At 39.3% G+C, this 25,379-nt stretch overlaps 1 protein-coding gene across 1 annotated transcript; it reads left to right on the forward strand.

The window, feature by feature from the left end:
• Nucleotides 1–3,455: 3,455 nt before the first annotated feature.
• On the forward strand, nt 3,456–22,521 carry Spaca1 (sperm acrosome associated 1). The gene is made up of 7 exons (XM_052716804.1): nt 3,456–3,829; nt 9,465–9,521; nt 14,255–14,356; nt 15,347–15,453; nt 16,529–16,664; nt 21,706–21,826; nt 22,352–22,521. Exons 1-7 carry the CDS (start codon nt 3,598–3,600, stop codon nt 22,506–22,508), a joined length of 912 nt encoding a protein of 303 aa, XP_052572764.1. The 5' UTR covers nt 3,456–3,597; the 3' UTR covers nt 22,509–22,521.
• The last annotated feature ends 2,858 nt before the right edge of the window (nt 22,522–25,379 follow it).

Below are 25,379 nucleotides of genomic sequence, written 5' to 3' on the forward strand. Positions count from 1 at the left end.
ACTGTAGGTTGAAGGTTATGTGGCTGGGTTGGTTTCACATTTGCTCCATTTAAAGTCTTGCCTGGTCAAGGAAGGAACTTGCCTGGCCAGTTCAGACTATGTATCCACTATCACTAGAGTCTTGGCTGGGGTCATTTTTGCAGATTCCTGGGAGATTCCCTTGCAGCAGCTTTGTTTTCTAATGGGAGACAGTAAGGAGATGGATCAAGATGGGAGGGGAGGTGGGGAGTTACTGGGAAGAGTAGAGAGATTGGAAACCATAATGAGGATATATTAAATGAAAAGAAAATCTATTTTTAATAAAAAATAAAGTTAATTGTGAGGTATCATTTTATTTAAAAAGAAAGTGACAACCCCCACAGACATTTCCACAGACTAATCTGATCTAGATAATTTTTCAATTCAGGATTTCATCTCAGGTAACTCCAGGCTGTGTCAAACTGAAGATTAAAATTAACCTCAACAGATAGAATGGATGGGGTGGAGCAGATAGAGGAGACTGGGGTTCTCATCCTTGCCTCTTAGAGCTGTGGCAGGGGAAGGTAGGGTGAGCACAGTAAACTGGGTAATGAGAGGCAGCACTATAAACTAGGGGACAATGTTAAAATGACTGTTATTTGATGTCCACAGGCCAGAGTAGGGACAACTTTTCCGGATTTTCTGGCTAATAATCTACCCTTTACATAGCTTCACTTAGACAGTGTGTAAGTTTCAAGGCTGGGAACATTAACACAGGGTAGAGTTCTTGCCTAGCAATTCCAAGGCTATAGGTTCCATTCCCAACACTGGTTCAGTCCTCATTGTTACAAGAAAACCAACACAAAGAAAGCTTTCTGTGTGAGAGTGTGTAAGTTCACTACTCTACAGAATAGTTATGCCTTTTATTCTACTAGAGTGAAATTTCTTATACAAGTAACACAATATGGTTGCTATTGTGGATACAATTTTAATATCTTTCAGAGTTATTTTAAAGGTCCATCTGGGTTCCCTTTGGAGCTGTTTATTTATGAGGTTATTAACATTTTCTTGAATTTAGGATATATGGGACTTCTGCTTCAAAAGATTAGTATCTTGAGGAAAAGAGGTACTAAAATTGAAGGTGAAACACTCAACAATTGGCCTGTCACAATGCAATATATCTTTTTAGATGTTCTATTTGAAGGCACATTTTTTTATTTTCTTCCCAATGTCAGCAAAAGAAAACATTTTATTACTTAATTTAACCATGAAACAAGGGTCTCTATTTCTTTTTTTTTTTTTTTTTTTTTTTTTTTTTGGTTTTTCGAGAGGGTCTCTATTTCTTAAGATCATTTTAAAATTTCTCAATGTGATGTCCTGCACAATATTCTCAAGAGCCATAATATTTTATGGTAGTTTAGTTCATTTAAAACACACTCCCAGAGATGCCTTGCCAATGGTCAACTTTAATGCTGACAATTTTAGAAGCTCTTGGATTTTAAAACCCTTGTGAGGAAAAATAAAAATAAAAATGTGTCCTTTTGTTACAAACATGTAGCCCTGACAGAATCTATTACCTACCCACTTACTGTTAAGTCTACTGAGACTAGATCTACAAATGTTCCAGAAGCCAGTTCACACCTCATTGCTCTCTGTAGCATGTGACTCTTCATCCCATGCCACAGGAATTTAAATAGTGAATCTCAAAGCATTACTGTGCCTGTATCTTTTAAAAAATTCCAGTAACAGCAACAAGCTCTTACATGGCACTTACCAGATAAAATCAAATTTGAAACCAGATTTAAAAACATACTGTAGTGGTTTGAATAAAACTGACCCACATAGGTCCATAGGGAGCAGCACTATTAGGAGGTGTGGCTTTGTTGAAGCAGGTGTAGCTTTGTTGGAGGAAATGTGTCACTGGGGCCTAGGCTTTGAGGTTTCAGAAGTTCAAGCCATGCCCAGTGTGACAATTACTTCCTGTTGCCTGCAGTTCCAGATGTAGAACTCTCAGCTCCTTCTCCAGCACCAAGTCTGCCTGCATGCCACCAGGTTTCCTGCCGTGACAATAATAGACTAAACATCTGAACTGTAATCCAGCCCCACTTAAACATTTCCTTTATAAAAGTTGCTGTGATTAGGTGCATCTTCACAGCAATAGAAACCCTAACTAAGACGCATACCAATCCTAATTTTTGTCAGTCATTGAACTCCCAATTTCTAGCCCTGCACTAAGTACATCTTCACTGTTAACTCAGAATTACAGGAATCACTACACACTTCAGAGCTCTGCTTGTGAGACCCAGTTTCTCCAGCTGTCTTGAGCTTGTCACTTAATCTGTCCAGTTATTCATCTCCTGGCCTAATAATGAGGGACTCAGAATATGATGATTTCTAAGTTTCTTTCTGACTCAAAGTCCTTATGTTTCTACTGCCAGGGAAGAAATGTGAATTAAAGACCAGAGAAAACATAACCAATACAAGGAATGCAATTGAACCTCACTCTTCACTCCTGTGACATAAAAGTGCATGTTGAATGTGGTAGTGGGAAACTACAAGCTCTAAGATCTGCTGATTCAAGTAGGAATAGTAAGCTATTAATTTTGGCTTCCAGTCTGACTCAACCTTAGCGAAAAAACGTAACTAGCAGGGCAGATTCTTAGTTTAAATCAGTATAGGGATCTGTGGAGTATTTGTGACAGTACCTCTTCTGGGTCTGATCACTGACCTCTGGCACAGCCATCTGAAGCTGTTTTCCAAATCAAAGCTGGTCTAGAGCTGATTTTCGATAACAGGACTCAAGAATCTCCCTGAAAGTTGAACCCTACATCCCAAATGTAGGTGTCCAAAAATACAATGGGGCGAAAAGTTGACGATTTAACCGTTTCCTGTCCCGCCCCTGTCTATCGCTTAGAAGCCCCACGTGGAGCTGGCAAGGCTGCACAGTGTTCAAAAGGTAAACATATGATTGAGCAGCATCCAGGAAATTCTCAGCAAGTGCTCCCCTGCATGCTTTGCAGATCAGTCCCACCTGCAGCTGTGGATCCCCTATGCCTCATACTTAAAAAGGACTGCAACGAGTCCAATTTGGATGTTAAGGACAGGCAATTTTGAAACCAAGTCACCTGAAGTGTGGGCAGAGTCTAGCTCTGAACACCTAAGCCTAAGAAATACAAAAAAAAGAAAAAGTAATGTCTTGGAAGGAAGGAAGCAAGAGGTCCCAGGTCTTTGGTGAGTGACTAGATTAATAAAGCAACTCAGCCAGGTGACATCAGAAACAGGTGACCGCAGCACAGAGAACAAGGATGACCATCCACACATGCTCGCTCAGGGAGAAAAGGAGGGACCGGAAGTGGCGCCGGAAGCCCCGCCCTTCCCCCCGGCGCCCCGGACCCCTTCCCGCGAACCCCTTCCCCGCCCCCCACGCGCGTTCTTGCGGGGTTCTCGGCCCAGCTCCGGCTCCCGGGGGCCCGGTCTCGAACGGGGTGACGCGCGATGACGCCTCAATGGTCGCCAGGCAGGCAGGGCTTCGCAGCGCGGCGCCTGGTGGTGACCGCTGTGCGGTTCGAAGCGCCTCTCCTCCAGAGCCTGGGCTGCGACTGTGCGTTGGGCGGCCGGCCGGCCGTGAGGCCGAGAAGCATGCGCGCCGCGGGCGCGGGCTGGCCTGCCGGGCTGCTGCTGGCCGTCGTCGCCTGGCTGCTCCTGGTGGGCCCGCAGGCCTCGCGGGCAGCCAATGTCACCGCCGCCGCGGTCCAGGAGCCCGGCATGGGCCACGAGGGCGATGGTGAAGGCGAGGTGGACGAGGACACCGATAACGACACCGAAGTGCCGGAGAACGAGCCCTCGACCGAGGCCGAGGCCCCGGAAGAGGGTGAGGGCAGTGGCTCCTGGCACGTGAGGCCCCCCAAGAGGGCAGAAGCCCACCCTTTCCTCAGACAAGGACTACCAGTGTCACCTTCTGTAGAGTTCTCTGGCATACACACCAGCCCCGAGTTTACCCACTTGGTGCATCTCTAGCCTTTAAAACACAAGGTGCTACTGTCTAGGGCTCCAGGAAAATAAGCACGACTATTGAAATTGCTATAGAAAGACATTCAAGTGTTACTTTGGAGAAGGAAATCACGTTTTTAAGAAATGAGGTACCCTCTCACCATGGGAAATCACGTGTGTGTGTGTGCTTGTTGTTTTACTCTGCAGTAATCTTTCCCTAGGAGGTTGTTTTTGTTGTTGTTGCATTTTTAAATTTCCAAAATGCTTGCCGTCCTCTTCCTTTCCTGTTCTTGAGATGGGAACTCAAGGGAAGTCAGGATTCCTTTTACTGTGACAGATCTAAATGAACATACTGACAAAACTGTCCCAAAGCTCCCATGATCCTGGTGCAGCCGTCAGCACCCTGACAGCAGGCCATGTGGTGTTTGTCCTTCAAAGGACCGAGGTAGTAGAAAACAGAAGGATCCAAGTACTGACGTCACTGCCCGATGATGTGTTAACACAAACCTGTGCTGGTTCATAAACATTGCTTATACTCCTGGCTCATTAAACAGGAGAACCTTACAAACAGTTGTACATATTCATGAGTAACTCACTCGCTGGTAGGTCAGGAGCAAGTTGGCAGACTTCTAAAGGAGGGTGATTGCCTACCCCCACAAATGGCCCAGCAGACATAGTCTTGATATCTTTGTTTTTCTTGTGTCTTCTCAATCTATACATAAAGCATGGGTGCTGCACCTGCTGTCCTTGTATGTCCTGATGACAGACAGTGACTCTGAGCATCAGAAAGAAATTGACTGTCTGGGGGTGATTGGGGATCCAACATTACAGAGACCTTGAAGAGCTCCTTGACTTTGGAAATGGGAGAAAGAAAGGACTATAGAAGAGACTATGTGCTAAGCATTGCTTCTATTCTTTGAACAACTTTAATATTAAACTGGGAAAATTCTAGCTGTAAAGTGCCAAATAATGTTGAGGTGAATTTATGGATGTGATGGATTTATAATCTCTTGCATTCAAATTCAAAAGTTAAGTGCACTTGTTCTTGTAGTGCTTCAGTTTCTACATCTGGACTTCTGAGAATTCATGTGTCCTCTGAAATTTTAGATGTACAGTTTCACACCTAAGTGCTTTTTCCTAGGTAGACTAAGAGCCCGGAAGTGTAAACAGATAGATATATGAACATTTCAGAACCTTGGTAAATTTGCATGATCCTTGTAGCCTAGTGGATCTGTAAACGTTTTTCTTTTCTCTTCTTTCTTTCTCTTCTTTCTTTCTTTCTTTCTTTCTTTCTTTTCATCATTTACTGGCTAGTGTATTTCTTTCTTTCTTTCTTTTTTTTTTTTTTTTTTTTTTACTTTAAAGTCTGCTTCCTGATAGTCCACAAAAAAAAGGGGCTGGTCTGGCAAAAACACTTTGTGAGAAGCTTCAGTAGAAATTTCAATCTTATAATGCCCTGATTTTTAGATGCCCTACCTCTGAAGCTATACACACTCCTAAACTGGGCAAATAATTTGAATGCACCTAAATTCTCAACTGTTAAACATGAAGCTGGAATGTAGCCATCATGTAAATTCAATTGCAGCATCTCTAATAGAGTCTGGTTCATCATTATTGTGGTTCTTTTTGCCCTATTGTCAAAACACAATACTTCTGAAAAATATGAAAGGCACACATTTCTTTGGAGAGAATGCTGTTTTTCCTGCATAATTGCAAAGCATTTACAGTTTTAGATTTGTAAACAATTGGAAGATTAGTCAACGAGTTTTATTCATGTCAACATCATCTATTTTCTTTGAGTCCCCGCATAGAGACCTGCTGTCATGATTTATCTACTTACAAATCTTGTCGAGTTAATTTGATGTATAAACATGAAAAAGGAAAGAATACTGTCCTTGTGATTTTAGGAAAACAAGATGATTTGGGTTTTTGTAGTAGAATATTTCAGGAGAAAACCCTTCCTCTTGGAAGATATACTGTATGTCCTCTTCATCTTAAAAAAAACTCCATGTCTACCTATTAAGTTAGAGAAAATCCAGACTATTCATCCACCATGCCATGTGTCACTGAGGTTTTGATTAGGTAACTAATTGTTTTCCCTTTACATTGCTAACTGTCTCTGTTTATCTTTGTTTACTAGTTGTAAAAATTTTACCTGTCCATTTTCTCCCTGACCATCATTAACAAAAACCAAACAGTACAAAACAAAAAACCCAGTTGTCAAATCCCAACTTTGTTCATTTCTGGTGAGCTCTGCTGACTGTTCACCAGAAACCGACTGCACAGGAGGATACCTCTAGACACTTGTCCCATGTTCCTTAAAACTAGTGCAGAGCAGTGAATGAAGAGAATGGAAAGAGATAGTGACCACAGAGCTTCAGTTTATTTCATAACTGCTCATCTTTCTAGACAATTGCAATCAGTCGTCAATTTGATAATTGTAGTTTTTAAAGTATAGTTGGAAATATTGGTGACCAATGATGAAATAACAATATTTCAAGATAAAAGAAACAACAGAGTATGTTTGATTAACTTATCTCCTCCTTTCTGTGCCTTATATATCTTTTAAAATACAAACATTCTATATCGATATGCTCTTAGGCTTATTAAAAGGTCCAGTAGAAATACATAGTGAATTATAAAATCAGTTTTACTCTATTAAACTACAACTGTGGTTGATCCTGGTGGCATGGGACTATATCCCAGCTGAGGCTGAGGCAAGAATACTGTAAGTTCAAGGCCAACTTGGCATACAAAGTGAATTCAAGCTCCATACCCCAGCCGGGTAACTTAAAGAAACCCGTCTCATCTGGGACAGTGGTAGCACATGCCCTTAATCCCAGCACTCAGGAGGCAGAGGCAGGCAGATCTCTGTGAGTTTGAGGCCAACCTGGTCTACAAAAACCTACAAAGCAAGTTCCAGGACAACCAGGACTATTACACAAAGAAACCCTGTCTTGAAAACCCAGAAAAGAAAAAGAAAGAAAGAAAGAAAGAAAGAAAGAAAGAAAGAAAGAAAGAAAGAAAGAAAGAAAGAAAGAAAGAAAATCTGTCTCAAAAACAAAATGAGGAGCAGGGGAGGATACAGCTCAGGGTGGGACACTCACGTAGAATATTTGAGACCCTAGATTAATACCCAGTAGTGCAATAAAAATAAAGTAAAAACTATGTCCTTCAATCTAAGAAAGAATAAAAGTCCTGAAATATCCACCTTACAATCCCCCCCCCCCCCCCCCCCGCCGCCCGAGAAACAGTTTGAGGGTTCTGGTTGTCCCCTGATGGTGTGTGCCACTAGTCATACTGTGCAGCAGGATGATTGCCGCAGGCTGTGTGGGGGCGAGGCTTGGGGACGCTTTAGGAATCCTTACCATATTCTAGCCTCCTTTTGAATTCACTGTTGAGCTCACTGATGGTTTTTACTTTTCCTTCTCTCATGACACACCACACAGTATTTTTGGACAGTTGAGGTTTCAGCCTATAAGACTTTAATTTCATCTGAGGTTTCATTTTGTTAGATTTGGCCTATTTGCCACTTTAAATCCAAACTTATAATCAGGCATATTTTCAGGACCCCTGATTCAGTCTGCATGTTATCAAGGTTCCCTTTACAGGTTATTAATAAAATGCTGAGGAAGACACAGATCTTTGACACATTATTACCTCTGCATTGACACCATCCAGTTAATTAGCACCTGTGGACTTCCTGATGAACTGAGGCCAGACTGTTTTTCATTTGATACATTGTAACATAATGGGAAACTTTGACAAATGCCACATGGAAGTCCAGATATGTATCACTTTCTTGACCCACCATTGTAGGATTTACGGTTTTATAAAGTGACTGATTGACCCAGTGAAACCGAAGTTGAAAGAATCTTTGGAAACTGTCTGGTTCCATCTCCTTGTCCTTCTTTTCCCCCTCTGAGGCAACTCAAGTGAGAAGGAACTACCAATTTTCCCAGAGTAGCAGAGGTAGTGAATAATAGAGCTGACTGACTGATGGTTCATAAGTGGTCCAGTAGGCATTCTCTTCTACATGTTTTTATGCTGAGCGTCCAGTTTTTAGCTTATGACTCATAATATGCCAACCGAAAGTATTCAAGCATTCCAAGTATTAAAATGTCAATTCAAATTGATCATCATGTTAGTTCAAATCATTTAACCAAGTCAATATTGATTTAAATTACATGTATCATATACCTGCTCAGTATTCACAGTACTGTATTTGATGCTTGCAAATACAGAACAAAGTGTTTGTGAAACTATTAATGTTTTACAATATTGAAAATGGGAAAAATTAGAGTATGAAATTAATAACTACAAAATGAGTTTGAATTGGGTTAACTATTGGGTCTTTAGTGGGTACACAGTCCTAAGCAGTTTATAGAATGTTTTCATACACCATTTTATTCAATTTTAAATATCAAGTAAGATAGGCTTTGCAATTTTTCAAAGGGTTAACTAGGTCTGGCAAAATTGAGTTGCTTCACTCAAATTCAAGCAGCAAATTAGTGGCGGAAGCAGTGTTTTGGACTTCAAGTTGAATGGGCTGTCTGTGTGATTTGTTCCTTAGAGACCTAGTGCCTTTCACTTTCAACATTCTCCTTTAGCAGCGCATCCTGTATTTTTTCTGTTGAGATTTGAGTCTTAATCTGTGTTTTTGAAGACTTGGTTACATGTTACAGCTATAGGAATGCAGGCTAATGATTAGGAGGGAAAAGGAAATGTCCTCAAATGGTAGCTCCTACTTGTAATCCTAGAGAAGCTGAGACAGGAGGACCATTGAGTTCAAGGCCAATCTGTGCTGTGTAGCAAGATCCTGTTCCCCAAATAAACTCCCAAATCACAAAAGGAAAGTCAAAAGAAAATGTGATTGAGAACTAAGACTACTAAGATTCTCAAATAATTAGATACTCAAACAATTACATAATAAGTGTATGGATTATAGATTATCCTGCTGAATAAAACATTGGAATGGATTCTTATAAACATTGAAATCTGCCATCAAACCTGCAAAGTGAATGAATGAAATCTATTTGTAAATTTTTAAATTTTGATGTATACTTGGTATGAAGACTTATTTGGGGATGTAAATTGTTTTGTACTATTTTCTTTTTCTTTTCTTATAGAAAATAGAGAATATTTTAAAATGGTTCCTAAAGTTCAAAGACTGTTGTATGTATGTTTTATTATACTTTTTCAGCTGAGTTTTAATTCACTATGTATGAGCTAGTAAAAAAGAAAAGGCTTGTGTTATATATGAGATTCAAAAACAAACCTTGAGTTATTTCTAACTTAATGAATGTCCTTAAAGTGTTAGGCTTCTCTGATTTAGAATGATGATAGCTGTGTTTATGTGAGGAGCAACTTTGACTTCCTGGTTTTAATAGAACATTTAAAAAATCCTCTATTGCCCATATGACAATTACTTGTACCTTTCAACCCCCAAGTAAGATGTCTGTCACTTATAAAAGTTTTCATATGGTTAAATAACATTTTTTTAACTTTATGTTTAGTTCAGAACAGAACAATAGTCAAAGAAGTAGAATTTGGAATGTGCACAGTCACATGTGGTAAGTAGCATAGACCAAAGGAATAACCTGCCATGATTTCTACCAAGATAAAATGCCAATTATTTGTGATTTCTGTGCTACTTATACTTTATCATCTCTCATTGCTTTCTATGCCTACTACTATAATTTACGCACAACACTAGGTAATTGCTTCAAAAGGTATATTTTTCAGGTTTGGGGTATTTTTGCATATAAACCATCTTCATTTAACTAAAATTCTGTTTCACAGATGTTCAAAGATGAGAGATCTTCAGTGCATCTAACAGATGCCTTCCCACACTACTTTGGCAAACCTGCCAAGAAATAGGCTTATTTGCAGTAGACTATTACAAATATTCCATTTGTCTAGCTTGTATTATATTTTGGAGAAAAGAAGTATTAGCTTGTAAGGTGAATAATGGTGAAAGAACGTGACATTGTCCATTCCATGAAGAGAGATTTTAAACAAAATCTCTTAAGTAGGATTGGGATTCAGGATACATGTGCTATAGAGCCCACTGGTTCTTAAACAGCTACCCTAAGTATGTTATAATTGCTGGGCTAACCCAAACTTTCTAACAACCTAGGGCTATGGGGAGGCCTAAGGATCTGAAGTTCTGATCAATTCACAAGGAAGCTGATCTTGCTAGTGCTGGAAGTCCCTTGGTTTCTGTAACCATTGCTGGGAATCAGCATGATGAGAAGACAGTAGATAATTAACAAATGACATTGTTTATCCTAACTTTGAAACATGACAGTGACGAGATTCTAGTCTGTACACATCTATATCAGACTTCTTTTTAGGTCAAAGTTTTATAAAAGGATTACCAAAACTGACAGTTTTTATGTGAGTGCTAAAATATACATAACATATAAGTTACTATATAACTAACCACTTTCAAGTATTGTGGCCTAACACTCCATCAGCATTAGCTGTAGAATATTTTCTTTTTTTATCTTTTTTTAAAATTTTATAATTTAATTTAATTTTACATATCAGCCACGGATTCCCTTGTTCTCCCCCCTCCCGCCCCCCCTTTCCCCCAGCCCATCTCCCATTCCCATCTCCTCCAGGGCAAAGACTCCCCTGAGGATTGAGTTCAACTTGGTAGATTCAGTCCAGGCAGGTCCAGTCCCCTCCTCCCAGGCTGAGCCAAGTGTCCCTGTATAAGTCTATGGTTTCAAACAGCCAACTCATGCACTGAGGACAGGACCCGGTCCCACTGCCTGGATGCCTCCCAAACAGATCAAGCTAATCAACTGTCTCACTTATCCAGAGGGCCTGATCCAATTGGGGGCTCCTCAGCTATTGGTTCATAGTTCATATGTTTCCATTCATTTGGCTATTTGTACCTGTGCTTTATCCAACCTTGGTCTGAACAATTCTTGCTCATACAAACCCTCCTCTTTCTCGCCAATTGGACTCCTGGAGCTCTACCTGGAGCCTGGCCATGGATCTCTGCATCTGGTTCCCTCAGTCATTGGATGAGGTTTCTAGCACGACAATTAGGCTGTTTGGCCATCCTATTACCAGAGTAGGTCAGTTCGGGCTGTCTCTCAACCATTGCCAGCAGTCTATTGTGGGGGTATCTTTGTGGATTTCTGTGGGCCTCTCTAGCACTTTTCTTCCTATTCTCATGTGGTCTTCATTTACCATGGTCTTTTATTCCTTGTTCTCCCTCTCTGTTCTTGATCCAGCTGGGATCTCCCGCTCCCCTAAGCTCTCTTTCTCTCGACCCTTGCCCTTCATTACCCCCACTCACGTCCAGGTTGTTCATGTAGATCTCATCCATTTCTCTGTCATTGGGTGATCCCTGTGTCTTTCTTGGGGTCCTGTTTTCTAGGTAGCCTCCTTGGAGTTGTGAGTAGCAGTCTAGTCATCTTTGTTTTACATCTAGTATCCTCCTATGAGTGAGTACATACCATGTTTGTCTTTCTGAGTCTGGGTTACCTCACTCAGGATGATTTTTTCTAGATCCATCCATTTGCCTGCAAACCTCATGATGTCATTGTTTTTCTCTGCTGAGTAGTTTTCCATTGTGTATATGTACATTTTATTTATCCATTCTTAAGGGCATCTAGGTTGTTTCCAGGTTCTGGCTATTACAAACAATGCTGATATGAACATAGCTGAGCAAGTGCCCTTGTGGTATGACTGAGCATTCCTTGGGTATATGCCCAAGAGTGGTGTAGCTGGATCTTGGGGGAGATTGATTCCCAAATTTCTAAGAAAGTGCCATATTGATTTCCAAAGTGGTTGTACAAGCTCGCATTCCCACCAGCAGTGGAGGAGAGTTCCCCTAGCACCACATCCTCTCCAGCATAAGGTGTCTTCAGTGTTTTTGATCTTAGCCATTCTGACAGGCGTAAGGTGGTATCTCAGTGTGGTGGTATTGTGTTCCCCAAAATATTGTGTGTCCTAATAAAGTTATCTGGGGTCAGAGAACAGAAAAGCCACAATATTAAACATAAAGGTTAGGCAGTGGTAGCACACGCCTTTAATCCTAGCATTCCAGAGACAGAAATCCCTCTGGATCTCTGTGAGTTCAAGGCCGCATTGGAAACAGCCAGGCATGGTGACTCACTCATGCCTTTAATCCCAGAAAGCAGCCTTTAATCCCAGGGAGTGGTGGTAGAAAGCAGAAAGGTTTATAAGGCGTGAGGACCAGAAACTAGCAGCATTTGGTCTGGTTAAGATTTGGCTGGTTAAGCATTTAGGCTTCTTGCAGCAGTTCAGCTGAGAGCCATTGGGATGAGGACACAGAAGCTTCCAGTCTGAGGAAACAGGACCAGCTGAGGAATTGGCAAGGTGAGAAAGCTGTGGCTTGTTCTGACTCTCTGATCTACCAGCATTGACCCCAATAACTGGCCTCGGGTTTGATTTTATTAATAAGAACTTTTAAGACTCATGCTACATCTCAGAGCTGTTTTGATTTGCATTTCCCTGATAATTAGGGATGTTGAGCAATTCCTTAAATGTCTTTCAGCCATTTGAGTTTCCTCTGTTGAGAATTCTCTGTTTAGTTCTATAGCCCATTTCTTAATTGGACTGTTGGGCATTTTGATGTCTAATTTCTTGAGTTCTTTATATATTCTGGATATCAGTCCTCTGTCAGATGTGTGGTTGGTGAAGACCTTTTCCCATTCTGTAGGCTGTCGCTTTTTTGCCTTGTTGACCGTATCCTTTGCTCTACAAAAGCTTCTCAGTTTCAAGAGGTCCCATTGATTGATTGTTTCTCTCAGTGTCTGTGCTACTGGTGTTATATTTAGGAAGTGATCTCCTATGCCAATGCGTTCAAGACTACTTCCTACTTTCTCTTCTAGCAGGTTCAGAGTAGCTGGATTTATGTTGAGGTCTTTGATCCACTTGGACCTAAGTTTTGTGCATGGTGACAGATATGGATCTATTTGCAGCCTGAACATTTTCAATACCTCAAACTAAAATCCCATGCCCAGAAGGCAGTAGCTCTCCCCACACCCATACTTCCAGTTCCTGGCAGGCACTTTTTTCTAATTAGCTTAAAATGGAGTTCTAGCCTTGGCTTTGTAGTGACAGCCCAAAGGACAGGAATCCTCGTGGACCAGCCTGAGCGTGTTCAGTCGTCTTTTGCTGTTGTTGTTGCTGCTTGAGAATTTTCCACAGTAGAGTTCTTTTTATAACAACTCCAGTAATCTTCCAACGTTCCTTCTGATCTTGTGGGGGTTCACTTTCTTAGCCCTCAAAAGTGTAGCATCACCAAGGAACTTGTTGGAAACAGAGGATTGCAGACTTTGTCAAGATTTGCACTTTAGAAAGCTCTCTGGGTGACGTGCGTGCGCTCTTACGTTTGTAAGCCACCTGTCATTTTCAGCTTTTCCTTTCTGTGGAACGGGCTCATGATTACCACCTTATTAGGGGCTAAAAAGGGGAATTGAACAGGGAAGCTGGAGGCAGACTTTGCCTAGACTGTTACACAACTCATAGAACAGGATTAGAAAGCAGATACACTCTAGAATCAGCTAATAACGATTTGATTTCTTGCTGAAAAATGTGTGACAGTTTCAGAAAGAGTATCTTGTTGAAACTAGAAGTGTAGTTAATAGTTTATCCCATCTATATGTGATACAGAGAATTTATCAATACAGAAATTAAAAAGCATATTTTATGGTAAAATATGATTTTGGAATTTCTTCCAGAAGTTCCAACCCCAATGCTGAAAAGTTCCATGATCAAATACATTTGTGTAATCCTATGTATTATATCATATCTGAATTTATAGGTTATAGGAAGAATATTTTTGGTACTCTTAATAAGAAAAATTCTATCAATTTAAAACATGCACAGTTACGAATGAGTTCTGATTTCAAAGATATTGAAAAGTAAAAATTTTATATTTTAGTCAATGAAAAATTATGCATGGTAGTATATTTATTAGCATACTAAAAGTTTCAAAAAACTTCCATACTGAAGAGATCCTTTTGCTTTATTGTAACATTTTAAAATGTGCATGTGAGCATAGAATCCTTTTTCTGATGGGAATAGCAACCTGTAGCTTATGAAACTTTCTTGGGGAACCACTGTTTTAAGAAATAACCAGAGTAGCTAGTCTACAAAAGCTCTACATGTACTCATACTGAATTTAGGGATGTAATTTCCAAAATTAAGAGAACAGTCTCACAACAAAACTAAACTAAAGAAAATACAGACTTGGACGGGAAGAACAACCCTTTGCAGTTACTTTTATTTAAATATTTACTCATTTCTTTAACTAAAGGTGTTGGTATCAGAGAAGTTATTTTAACCAATGGATGCCCTGGAGGTGAATCCAAGTGTATTGTTCGTGTGGAAGAATGCCGTGGACCTGTTGACTGTGGCTGTGAGTTGAATCCCTATTATCTGAAGGAGGGTTTATGCTGGGGAAATATCTTTAACCTCAACCTACTGCTGAATACAAGGAGACAATCAACTGATAAAAAGAAATAATAAAAAATGAAATACCCCTTCTCCAGACAGTCAGAGCTCTAAGTAGCCTGACTTGATTTACATTCAGTGGTGTGGAGAGTATGAGATAGGCTGGAGCTTCACTGTGCCCTGGAGTGAAACACTTCTGATGTTGTGGCCATGCCATTTTATCTGTAGATTGATAACCTTAAATTTGGAACTTGGAGCTGTCTGTATCAAATTATACTTTTCTGACATTTCAGTGTCTCTAAATGAGGTTTCATAACCCTAAATTAGAAGCCATGGGCAGATCACCAGGTTCAAAGTAACATATCACTAAGTGATATGCCTTTCCCTCTTCCTCACTTTTTCCGCATTCCAATCAAGAGCCCTGTTGTCTCCTCACTTGGTTCTTTTGGTGACTTCTTTATAGTCAGACTCCAAATTACGAGATTCAGTGTCCTTGGCATCTAATTGACTTCTGAGGGTGGCTTTTTATAGTAGCATGGCATATGAGAAAGGGTTCTCAGACAATACAGAGTTTTCCTTACAGTAGTGTTTCTTATTTTCCACTGTAGGGAGATAGGACCTAAGACCTGGACACTAGTCTGGCCTTTTGTTGTCTTCTCGGGGTCTTTAGGAGATCTCATAACTTTGAATCTGCTTATTTTACTGGAGAGATTAGAAATTTGGATTGTCATAACCAGTCTAACCCTCATATTATGTATAATATATATATGGATGTGGATGTATGTGTATAATATATGCTCAGTGTCTTGATAGTGCTGTCTCCTGGTTGATGAAATAATTAAATTATTGGTTGAGGATATAATTAAGAATTGTTGATTAAAAAAGGAATATGGCCAGATAAATCAATTTTCTGCCCATTGGTACTTGTCTATTTATTTTCCTTTTTTCCCCCCAGGGGGAAGGCCAATTTCTGAGAGTCTTGAAAGTGTTAGACTGTCATGTGTTCATATATCTCCTGAAAATCGTTTCAGATATATGTGGAAGCTTCTAAAGGCAGACCAAGTAAGTAAATAATGTGTATAATCTGGTGTTTTTAATGGCTGATAACATTTGATACCTAGTTCTGATGTTTTAAGAAAGCAATTTGAAAAATGGTGTTAAACATCATACAACTTTATTGTATTATTGGAATTAAATTTTTGTCAGATTAAAGTATATGTCTTAGGGTCATCTATAATCATAACTTAAATTCACACATTTTATGATGTATTTTGTTTTGGCATCAAAATTCTTACTGGTTTATATAGGCATGGCATGAAAAATAATAGTTAACATTAATTAAAGATGTTATAAGTGCCCGATATCAACTGAGTGATAAGAGTTCACTTAAATGACATAAAACAACCCCATAAACTTAAAAATATATAAAAGGTGAAAGATTTATACGATCTGAAGAGAAACTTGAAAAACAACAACAAATAATAATTGTGTCATTTTTCAGATAAATAATTGAGTTATAGAAAGTGTCTTAGTTTGCTTTTCTTCCACTTTGAAAAACACTGACCAAAACCAAACTGGGAAGGAAATAGTTCCAAGTTCATCACTGAGGGAAACCAGTGCAGGAGCCTGCGCAGAACCTCGGAAATTTGCTTTCCACGACTTGCTCAGCCTACTTTCTAATACATCCCAAGACTACCTCCTGCCCAGGAGTGACATTACCCACAGTGCTCTGGGCCCTCCCACATCAATCATTAATCAAGAAAATGTTCCACAGACTTGCCGACAGGCCAGTTCATAGAGGCCTTTTCTCAACTGAGGTTCCCTCTTTCCAGATGGCCCTAACTTGTGTAAAGTTGACAAATCTAGCACAGAACATACTGTCCATAGTCAACAGGGTTGAGAGTTGAAGTCTAGATTATCTGGTTCTAAGTCATATATGTACAGTTAACTACATAGTAGGCTAGGGGAGTGAGCAATTCTCCTTTAGTTAGAGGGATGTCTCCTTATGCTGTCACCTGTTGTGTTTGCCAGTGATCCAACCAGTCCTGCTTGCCTTTCACTGTCTCCATTCGCAATCAGTGAACCCAGTCAAGACTGTTCATACGTTTTGTTTTTGTTTTTGTTTTGTTTTTAATAGCAACCTGTTATACTTGCAAATGATTCAGCAGTCCTAGAAGTACAAAGAGAACTTCATCCCATGGCTTTCGAGTGTGACACCCTGGATAATAATGAAATAATAGCGTCTGTTAAGTTCACAGTCTATACAACAAATGGTAATTATCCAGTAGTGTTTTGGTTTGCTTATGTCTGAAACTTATTTTCAGGAAACTGCCTGATGGACTTTTTAAAATACAAATTTCTACCAGCTGCACCCCAGAGCTTCTGATTCAGTAGCTCTGTATGGAGGTGGCCCATGAATTTTCAAATGAAGCTGTTCCTTTAAAAGCCAGTCCTGGGCACTGGCTGCTCTTCCAGAAGTCCTGAGTACAATCTGCTGTACTCCGATATACTCCCATGGTGGCTCACCACAGTCTCTAATGAGATGTGATGCCCTCTTCCAGTGTGCTGACGTACATGCAAGCAAAATACCCATATACATAATTAAGTGAATCTTTAAACCAAAAGAGTTGACCTTAAATAAACAAAACAAAACTCAGACCTTCAACTTGAAATATATTGGTGCATTTATTTCCACCATAAAAGTGAAGATAGACAAATGGATTGTCATGTGTGATTGCAGAAAAAAAAATATAGTTAAGACTAATAAAATCAGAGCATTTCTCTTAAGAAGTTATCCATTTGAGGGCCGGGCAGTGGTGACACATGCCTTTAATCCCAGCACTCGGGAGGCAGAGGCAGGCAGATCTTTGTGAGTTCAAGGCCAGCCTGGTCTACAGAGCGAGATCCAGGAAAGGCGCAAAGCCACACAGAGAAACCCTGTCTCGAAAAACAAAACAAAACAAAAAACAAAAAAAAAGAAGTTATCCATTTGAAGTGTGTGTGTGTGTGTGTGTGTGTGTTTTGAGATTGGGTTTCTCTAGGTAGCCCTGGCTGTCCTGGACCTCACTATATAGACAGGGCTGGCCTAGAGCTCATCTGCCTGTCTATGCCTCCAGAGTGCTGGAATTAAAGGTGTGTGCATCAAGACTGGCTTTGGATTATATTTTGATTGTTCAGTATTAAAGTTCTTGATCTAGCCTTGAACATGGCTTTACATATTAGAAATTGTTTCTCCTGAGAAATAAAATTTATGTCCATGTTCATTCAGTTTAACCTGTGGCATCCTCTGTGTCCAGGTAACTGTTTCCTTGGGGTTAGTTGCTCTTAACTATATTTAATGTTGCTCTCTCTATTGGTTGGAGTATCTGGTCACAAGTCCTTTTGAGAACTCACTTGTGTTAGGATTCTCTAGAGGAGCAGAACTGATAGAATGAATAGTAAAGGGGGGGACTTAGTAAAAATGGTTTACAGGCTGTGGTTCAGGGAGTTCAACAATGGCTCTTTCCCTATGGAAGGCTGAGAATCCAGTAGTTGTTCAGTCCATAAAGCTGGATGCCTCGACTGATCTTCTGACTAAATTGGAGCCTCAAAGAAGTAGAGTCTAGTACCAGCAAAGACATGGCCCAGCAGCAGGATAGATGAACTTGCCAACAAGAGAGAGGACAAGCAGGCAAAAGCAGAAGCTTCCCTCTTCTGTGTCATTTTATGTGAGCTGCTACTAGAAGGTGTGGCCCAGACTTAGGAGGAGTCTTTCCCCCTCAGATGATCCAATCAAGAAAAATCCCTCACAGGTGTGCTGGCTGCGTGGGTTTTAGTTGATTCCATATGTAGTCAGTTGACAACCAAATTAGCCATCAAATTATTAAAGATTCTAGAGCTCTTATTCTCAGAGAACTCTTTATATATAAACCTTCTAGAAGTGATAGATAACTTTAGGGGGTCTGTGCTTTTCTTGAAGCTATTTTAGTCTAAAAAACTTTCGTTGCATTCTGGAGAACCAGGCCTTGCAATGTCCTTTACTGAAATGAAACTAAGCTGCAAAAGGTTTTGGAGAGGGTTTAAAAATGAATGTTTACGAGTTAAACTTTCTTGACCTGTTTTTAGATGGCAACTTGCAAAACATCTTCAAGGTAAAAACTAATAACCACTATGTTGAGACATCATCAAAAAGATAATTTCATTAGCAAGTAACTATTAAAAAAAGCACAAGAAGATTGGACAACTGGAGGACCATCAAGCTTTATAAACATTCTCAACCTGCCGTAGTTGATGATGTTATAGGTGTCTGGCCATTTGTGTACTTAGTCCTCACTATCTGGCCCCTAATAGGTACCTTTCAGTAGTTAGCAATTTTCACAAGTAGAAAGTAATATATGTCTGCTAATGTGTAAGCTAAGGGTTAGAACACAGACACCAAATCCTTGTCCTCTATTGAGACTAGGTTGACTTTTGTCTTGTAGCAGCCCTTGGATGGAGAGCTCACTCTGCCACTTAGTCCACGCACACTTAAACAACAAAATACCTTCAGAATATTTCAGGACCCATTAGTTTCTCTGAAAATGGCAAGTTGCTCACCAGTGCAATAGACATCAAACAAATATTATTACAAATATCCACATCATTCAGTATTGGAATGAACCAAATATGTAACAGAAATGTTTTTAGGATAAATGGAGCTAATGGAAAGTTCTACCAGATATAGTGGCATATGTGTTTAATCCCACCACTTGAGGATCCCAACACAGAGACAAGCAAATATCTGTGAGTGTCAGGCCAGCCTGGTCTACATAGTAAGTTCCTGGACAGCTAGGGCTATATAGAAAAACACCGTCTCAGAGAGAGAAGGGAAAAATTCCCATTCCTATTTTTTTCTTTCTCACTTCTGTATCATGTTTTCACTCACAATTATTGTCTTTTACAATATGGCATTGTTTTGGGATTTACTTGTGTGCCCCTAAAAGATATATTGATGTCCTAAGTTTTTAGTGCTTAGATTGTAGATACACTTGAAAAAGCGGTCGTTGAAGATGTAATCAGTTAAGATGAGATTGTGACTGCTGTCCACATAAAGGGAACTTTGGACAGTGGAAGGAGAAAGGAAAGAAGAAAAAGAAGGAGGATTAAGAGAAGAGAGGCAGGAATAAAGGAAGAAGGAGGAAGAGGAATGAGAAAGAGGCAGGGTGGGGACAGGCACACGGGAGCAGATCCAGACTGAGGCCACCAGAAGCTGAGGAGGTAGCACAGTGCCCCGCCCCCAGCCTTCACAAGACTCATTGAGCCCCACCAATCCCACCAATGGTTTTATTATTTATAGCTTCCAGAATAGGAAGCAAATTTATGCTGTTGCCAAGTCACCCAGTTTATGGTAGTGATAAGAAATAATATATGCATAAGCTATATTTACCTAAACATTAAGTATTGAAATTCAACCCATTTTTCATTAATTTTAATTTCATTTAAAATTTTTAAGAGTAAATTCAGCCTTCTTCAAAAAAAAATTAGATATACAAGTAGTCCACATGGTCCTTGCTGCTCTCCTCAGGAATGAAAATCCCCATACTCTTTACTCTCCATTCTCTCTTGGCTGACATTGGGTGCTAGTGAATAAAACAAACTAATTTTGCATTTCTCTTCAGAACCTAATCCTAAACATTGTCTCTATGTTTTAAAAACCTCCCACTTTGTACAAATCCGAAATCATTAAAATTTTTCTTAATCTGACAACCTTGGAATAAATATAAAAATGCACCTTTGCAGTTGTGCTTAGGACTGTTGAAAGGGAGGTCACCAGATTGCATTTCTACTATCTGACTACCGAGAAAAGCTGGCTATAATCCATGGCATTAAGAGGATAAGAGCAAATCCAGGAGACTGATATGCAGGAGACCACTTCTCATGGAGTGGTAAATTAAATGTTAGTGTACATTTAATGTAGTAAATTAAAATGTTAAAATAGTCAGCTCATAGTTTACACAAATAATTAAACCTCCCTGGTCCTTGTTTTACTTACCTGTATAATATAGTATTTAGTTGGATAGCCCTTTTCTGTGGATTATTTTTGTATGGTTTTAGAATTTGGAGAATAAAAGAACCATAGGAAAGCTAGCAATTCACAAAATATATAACACAGCTGTTTCTCCACCAGTTTACGGTATAGTGATGTTGTTGCACATACTGTAGACCAGCTCTCCTTACTAGTTTATAGTGTAGTGATGCTATCACACATGCTCTAGACTAGCTCTCTTTACCAGTTTACAGTACAATGATGCTATCACACATGCTGTAGACCAGCTCTCCTTACTAGTTTATAGTGTAGTGATGCTATCACACATGCTGTAGACCAGCTCTCTTTACCAGTTTACAGTATAATGATGCTATCACACATGCTGTAGACCAGCTCTCTTTACCAGTTTACAGTACAGTGATGCTATCACACATGCTCTTGAACCAGCTCTCTTCACCAGTTTATAGTGTAGTGATGCTAACACACATGCTGTAGACCAGCTCTATAGTGATGCTGTCATACACACTGTAGATCAGCTCTCTTCACCAGTTTACAGTATAGTGATGCTATCATACATGCTGTAGACTGGCTCTGCCTTCTTAACAGCCTTATTTGCAGAAAGGAAATGCCTGACCTGGGAGTAGTGTGTGAATATTGTATGGAGAATAATGAGTGTCAATCCCAATCTTGTATTTAAAAAACCAGAGCTATATCATAATCCTAAGCATATATAATTTAAGTCTGTAAAGCTTTAAAGAGGAAATGGGAGAAGCTCTTTGTGATTCAGTAATAGGCAAGGTTTCTTAGCCATGACTCAGAACAATCACCATAAAAAGTAACATTGAGTAAATCACACTGTGTCAAAAGTAAAAACTTCAGCTTATCAAAATAAGCCACTTGGAAAATGAATAGTCAGGCTGAAATCTGAGAGAAATCCAAGAAACAGTAGCTAGGATAGTGAGGTTGAAAACGTTCTCTCTCAGTTTGTTAGGAATTGAGTAAATCACACTGTGTCAAAAGTAAAAACTTCAGCTTATCAAAATAAGCCACTTGGAAAATGAATAGTCAGGCTGAAATCTGAGAGAAATCCAAGAAACAGTAGCTAGGATAGTGAGGTTGAAAACGTTCTCTCTCAGTTTGTTAGGAAACTAAGTACACCCCGACCCTATTGCCAGCACAGACTCTTTTATTTATCTCAGAGAAGGGAAAACATAGCTCCACATAATAACATTTACACAGTGGTCCATTTAGATAGCCATTCCCCACTGATTTTCCAGTAGTAGTCATCATATGTGTCTCTCTACTTTTAGAACTGCAAATGAGAAGAGCAACCAGACCAGACACTGATGCAGTCTTAGTTTTTGTGCTGACCATAGGAGTCATTATCTGCATATTTGTGATCTTTGTATTGATCTTCATCATCATAAATTGGTAGGTGAATAGCTGGGGTGCACTTTAACCTTTGATTGACATCTTCCTCAATCCCCATTCATTTGCAGTGAAGCCCAGATCAGCGCCCCACAGTGTCCCCTCAATGTATCTTGATGCTATCTTCTTTCAGGCTACCCCATCTTGTATATGGATGCCTTTAAAAACAACAACTTGACATACTTTGCAGCCATGGGAGAACTTTCAGATGTGCTTTTTACAGTTTTACAAGGCAATTGTTTAAAAAGAAAAAATGAATACTTTTGTCACTTAACCGTAGCTCTCACTGCTTTAAAACTTGGCTGTTGTAACCTCCCAATTCACTTAAATGAAAAAACAGCCTGTATATGTATTACACCCAGCAGATCTGAGGGTGCATCAGTCACAGTGCAGATGGATTATTCCAAGTGGAGCTGAACTGTGAATAAAAGGCACTTCTATACAATGGAGATGTAAGCATCCACCTCATTTAGTTTGTTTTTTCCTTATAACTGTGGCCTTTGTGTTTTGCTTTTGTTTTTCTGCCAGGGCTGCAGTGAAATCTTTCTGGGGGGCGAAAGCTTCAAGTACTGAGATACATTCTGAGATGAGCTCTATGAGGTACAAAGACTCGACTTCTCTTGACCAGTCGCCAACAGATATAGCTGGACGTGAAGAAGATGCCTTAAGTGAATGGAATGAATGATGTGTGAATGACATATAAGAAACCAAAGACAATTAGAGAGTATCAGATTCATTATTATAAAAATAAAATATATTTGAAAACTGAAATACTTCAATGATGTTGGATTGAATTTACTTCGATGGTGGTAATACAGTGTGGGGACAGAGCTGTTTATTCAGTCCAGCTCTTAGTACAATTGACAAATTCTCTTTTAATTAGTTCTTGGTATTTCCTGCTTCTGATGATAGCTTGAGGTTACTTATGTAGATGTATATAGAAATAGTTTCTCATCTCTTTGGTCACTGTGAGGTCATGTGCCATTCGCCTTTTTTGTCCTAAATAAGAAAACTATAACATTGAAGTTTCTTTGGAAAGTGAGCTTTTTCCCACTTGGGAGAACTGGGCTGAACCAGTAAAGTAAATCATACTTCATAGTCTCTGCAGGGTGTGTAACATACAAAATATCATTTGTAAAACATGAAGCAGTGGTAACAACAAAGGCTTGGTGACTACTGTGTGTTAAGCACTGCTCAAAGCAGTTTATTAGGTACCTTGATTATGTTTGTGTAGAGGAAATACAGATGGAAGAACTAAACAAAGACTTGGAGGTGGCTGAGAAAATGACATGAATTTAGTCGTTTGTATTTCTTCTAGAAGCAGTGACTTAGAAACTCTATAATGACCACTAACAAGTACCTCGTGCTCAGGTGACATATAGAAAGAACACAATCATCTTGTGTCGTACCACTGTGACACAATGCAGCCAGCTAATCAAACAAGATGTTAAAGCATTAAGAATTATACTCAGTAGTCTTTTCCAGCAATTGCTTTTAAGACTAAACTTTGTTTTTCTCTGTTTAGATGAATTCTATGCTAACTTCATTGCTTTATTTTAGGGTTTATGATATCCACTGGGCAGAAGACATTATAAATGGGCATTTATGGCACACCTTGCTTTAACAGACAGAAAAAGGGTATTATAAAGTTACCCTGTTTATTTCTGTTCCATGGCAGTTTTAGCTGAAAGAAGAAAGGATCAACTAGTTAGAAAATGATTTTTGTCTGTTGTGGGAATTCCATTGGAGACCTTAAGTGAAAAGAGATTGTTTTCATATAATCTCCTAAAAGACAATTTTGTAACACCTACCTCAGACAAATGTTAAACAACAATCAGCCTTCCAGTTCTTATTTCTGAGTATGTATGGTCTTGCACCTTTAGTAAGGAGGCTAAAAATTGTTGAGTAGTAATTATATCAGTCCTTGTTTTTAAAGCCAGAAAGGCAGTGAGTTCCAACTATATTTCCACAGCCATTAGAGTTCAATTATTGAACAAGACTAGTTGTGTAAAGTGCTGTTCTTTCTTGGACTACTTCTCACTGCTTACCTCTGGCATGTGCTAGGACAGTACTTCTTAGCTATTTTGGTAGGTAGGGCTGTGTGCCTAGTGCTGACCAGTAAGTCATTAGCCCACATTCCAAAGTTCTGGGTTGTCCTGAGGCTGGAACACTGATATGAGAAAACATTTGGAACTCTGATGGCTTGGGTTCCAGAGAGAGAACTGTATGACACATGATCTTTAGTCAGCCAACAGTAGATAGCATACATTATACCTCACTATTTTAAGTCATAGAGATTTACAAGTTATTTGATACAGTAGTTAATACTAAAACTATTCAAATTGACATGTGTCTTTTCTTTAAAATAAGTTGAACCTTTTTTACTCAGGACTTAGCAAGCTTTCAGTATGCTGCATACCTCATGACTCTCCAATGAGGGCATGAGTGAACTATTTCCTCAATATATAGAACAAAAATGAAACCATGAATATATGTAGAGGGTACTGGTCACATCAAACCCCACACATTAATAGTAGGAGATTTCAACACACCACTCTCACCAAAAGACAGATCTACCAGATTGAAACTTAACAAAGAATTAAAGGACCTAACTGATGTTATGACTCAAATGGACTTAATTGTTATCTACAGAACATTCCATCCTAACACAAAAGAATATACCTTCTTCTAAGTACCCCATGGAACCTTCTCAAAAATTGACTACATGCTTGGTCACAAAGCAAATCTCAACAGATACAAAAACATTGTAATGACCTCCTGTATCTTATCGGACCACCATGCCTTAAAGTTAGATTACAACAACAACAAAATTTATAGAAAGCCTACAGTCTCATGGAAACTGAATAATGCCCACCTGAAACATCAATGGGTCAAGGAAGAAATAAAGAAAAAAAAGATTTCCTAGAATTCAATGAAAATGAAAATACAACATACCCAAACTTATGGGACACTATGAAAGCAGTGCTAAGAGGAAAATTCATAGCTTTAACTGCACACAGAAAGATGGAGAAATCTCATACCAATGACTTAACAGCACAACTGAAAGCTCTAGAACAAAAGGAAACAAACTCACCCAGGAGGAAGAGACCCCAGGAAATAAACAAACTGAGGGCTGAAATCAATGAAATAGAAACCAAGAGAACAATACAAAAAAATCAATGAAACAAAAAGAGTTGGTTCTTTGAAAACATCAACAAGATAGACAAACCCCTAGCCAAATTAACCAAAAGGCAAGGAGAGACTATCCAAATTAACAAAATCAGAAATGAAAAGGGAGACATAGCAACAGACAATGAGGAAATCCAGAGAACCATCAGGTCATACTTCAAAAACCTGTACTCCACAAAACTGGAAAATCTGGAAGAAATGGACAATTTTCTGGATAGATACCATATACCAAAGTTAAACCAAGACCAGATAAACTATTTAAATAGACCAATAACCCCTAAAGAAATAGAAAGTCTCCCAACCAGAAAAAACCCAGGACTAGATAGTTTCAGTGCAGAATTCTACCAGATTTTCAAAGAAGAACTAA

This window comes from Peromyscus californicus, unplaced genomic scaffold (assembly GCF_007827085.1).
Source record: "Peromyscus californicus insignis strain IS unplaced genomic scaffold, ASM782708v3 Scaffold_5__1_contigs__length_169319896, whole genome shotgun sequence".
NCBI lineage: Eukaryota > Metazoa > Chordata > Mammalia > Rodentia > Cricetidae > Peromyscus > Peromyscus californicus.